This window comes from Brassica napus, chromosome C7 (assembly GCF_020379485.1).
Source record: "Brassica napus cultivar Da-Ae chromosome C7, Da-Ae, whole genome shotgun sequence".
Lineage (NCBI taxonomy): Eukaryota > Viridiplantae > Streptophyta > Magnoliopsida > Brassicales > Brassicaceae > Brassica > Brassica napus.
In genome coordinates this window covers 41,954,751-41,956,829 of record NC_063450.1, presented here as the reverse complement: position 1 = coordinate 41,956,829, position 2,079 = coordinate 41,954,751, and the positions used below count along the sequence as shown (strand labels likewise).

The 2,079-nt window shown below is 37.5% G+C and overlaps 1 protein-coding gene across 1 annotated transcript; it reads right to left on the bottom strand.

Annotated features, from left to right (window-relative positions):
• Positions 1-632: 632 nt before the first annotated feature.
• LOC125590632 lies at positions 633-1,565 on the bottom strand. The gene has a single exon (XM_048764271.1). It carries the CDS (start codon positions 1,563-1,565, stop codon positions 633-635), a length of 933 nt encoding a protein of 310 aa, XP_048620228.1.
• Between the last annotated feature and the right edge of the window lie 514 nt (positions 1,566-2,079).

Genomic DNA, 2,079 nt, shown 5'->3' with positions numbered 1-2,079 from the left:
TCTTGCTCTTGTCTCCGACTCCTTTGGAAAACTCAGCTTGAATTGCTTTCCAATTAAGCAACCTTCACACACTTGATTTGGATGATTGATGCAAGGTAATCCTTTCACCATTTCTTTCTTGGAAAGTAGTTCTAAGCCTCCAAAGTTGAGATGCCCGAATCGAAGATGCCAAAGCCAAGATTCCTCCTTGTAGCACATCTTGAGACATCGTGCAATGTCATTTTGAATGTTTAGGACAAACATTCTATTACTTGACATCGGCACCTTTGTGATGAGATTATTCGCATTATCTCTTAAAGAAAGGCTATTATCTTTTAGTCGAATGTCATAACCTTTCTCTAAGAGTTGTCCTAGGCTCAAGATGTTGGTCTTCATGCTTGGAATGTAGTAAACATTGGAAATGAATTGATGATCTCCATTCTTCAAGCGGATGAGAATATTTCCTTTACCTTTCACCTCCATTTTCGATTCATCTCCCAAAGCCACATTGGTTTTCACCAATTCATCGAGCTCCACGAACATGCTTTTATTCCCACACATGTGGTTGCTTGCACCACTATCAAGGTACCACTTGTGAACCTCATTTGGTTCATCCTTCTTGTAAGCCATCAATAGCATATCTTTTTCTTTACTCATTTCTTCAACATAGTTGGACTTCTCTTCAACTCTATTGTTGTTTGGAGTTTTGCATTCAGAAGCATAATGTCCAAACTTTCCGCAACTATAGCATTTGATGCTTGATTTATCGTACCTTGATTTTGGGTTTCCTCTTCCACGACCTCTTGATGAGTTCTCTCCTCTTTGGTAAAGTTGTCTTCATATGGTCTCCAACCTCGTCCATTTACACCACGGCCTCGTCCTTGGAAATGACCGCCACCACGTCTTAGATTGCTTCGGCCACTTTCTTCCTTGTGATCAATTCTCATCTTGAGAACTTGCTCCACAATATCTTCTTTCTTCTTCTTCTTTTCTTCATAAGCTTTTAGTGATCCAAGAAGTTGCTCAATTGTCATAGTCTCCAAGTCTTTTGTCTCTTCAATCACGGTGACGATATGCTCGAATTTTGAATCCAATGATCTAAGAACTTTCTCCATGATTCTCACCTCATCTAACTTCTCACCATTTCTTTTTAGGTTATTAGTAACCGTCAAGACTCTTGAGAAGTAATCTGAGATGAGTTCTTCTTCCTTCATTTGTAACGCTTCAAATTCTCCTCTTAGAGTTTGAAGACGTACCTTCCTAACTTGTTCCGCTCCCTTGTAAGATGTTTGAAGCTTCTCCCATGCCTCTTTGGACGTCCTTGCACCAACAACCTTCTCAAATGTATCTTCATCTAATCCTTGATAGATTAGAAAGAGAGCCTTCTTGTCTCTCTTCCTTGAATCTCTCAAACCATCCTTTTGTGTTTGAGATAAACCACCATCATTCTCCGGTTCAACGAAGCCTTTCTCGACTATCTCCCACACATCATGTGCTCCTAAGATAGCCATCATCCTAAGACTCCAATTGTCATAGTTTCTCTTAGTGAGCAATGGAACTTGGAAGGGAACACCATTGTTTGCCATCTTCAAAAGGAACTTGTAGCTCTGATACCACTTTGTTGGAATGAAAAACTTTATAAGGATGGAGAAAGTGTTTAAGTGTTTGAAGAGAAAGAAGTTTTGTGAAGAAGAAAGATTATATAACTTAGAAGAGGATTTTATTACTTGTTACAAACTTGGATTATTTCTTGGTGATACAAAATGAAAAGAGAGTGGAGTTATTTATAGCCTCCAAAGTACAAAATATCTTACATATTTTAATCTTAAATCTAGAGAATTCTACTTAAAAATCTAGATTATTTTATCTTAATTATCTAGATAATTCTATAAGAATATCTAGATTTTTATTTTAAGGAGGTGGATGATTTTTCTAGAATTTGGGCTAAGTTTTGGATCAACACATGATTAACCCAATAATGTTTGATCCAAATCAAGTTTATTTTTCAACAATTTCGATGGAAGCTGGGGATCGAAAGGATAGAGTCATCATGGGAATCAAGAGGATCAATCCGAAGATTGTAGAGGTATGATTTTCGTT

Coding starts and splice junctions, on each gene's coding strand:
- LOC125590632 (XM_048764271.1), bottom strand. CDS start 1,565: ATGGCAAACAATGGTGTTCCCTTCCAAGTTCCATTGCTCACTAAGAGA.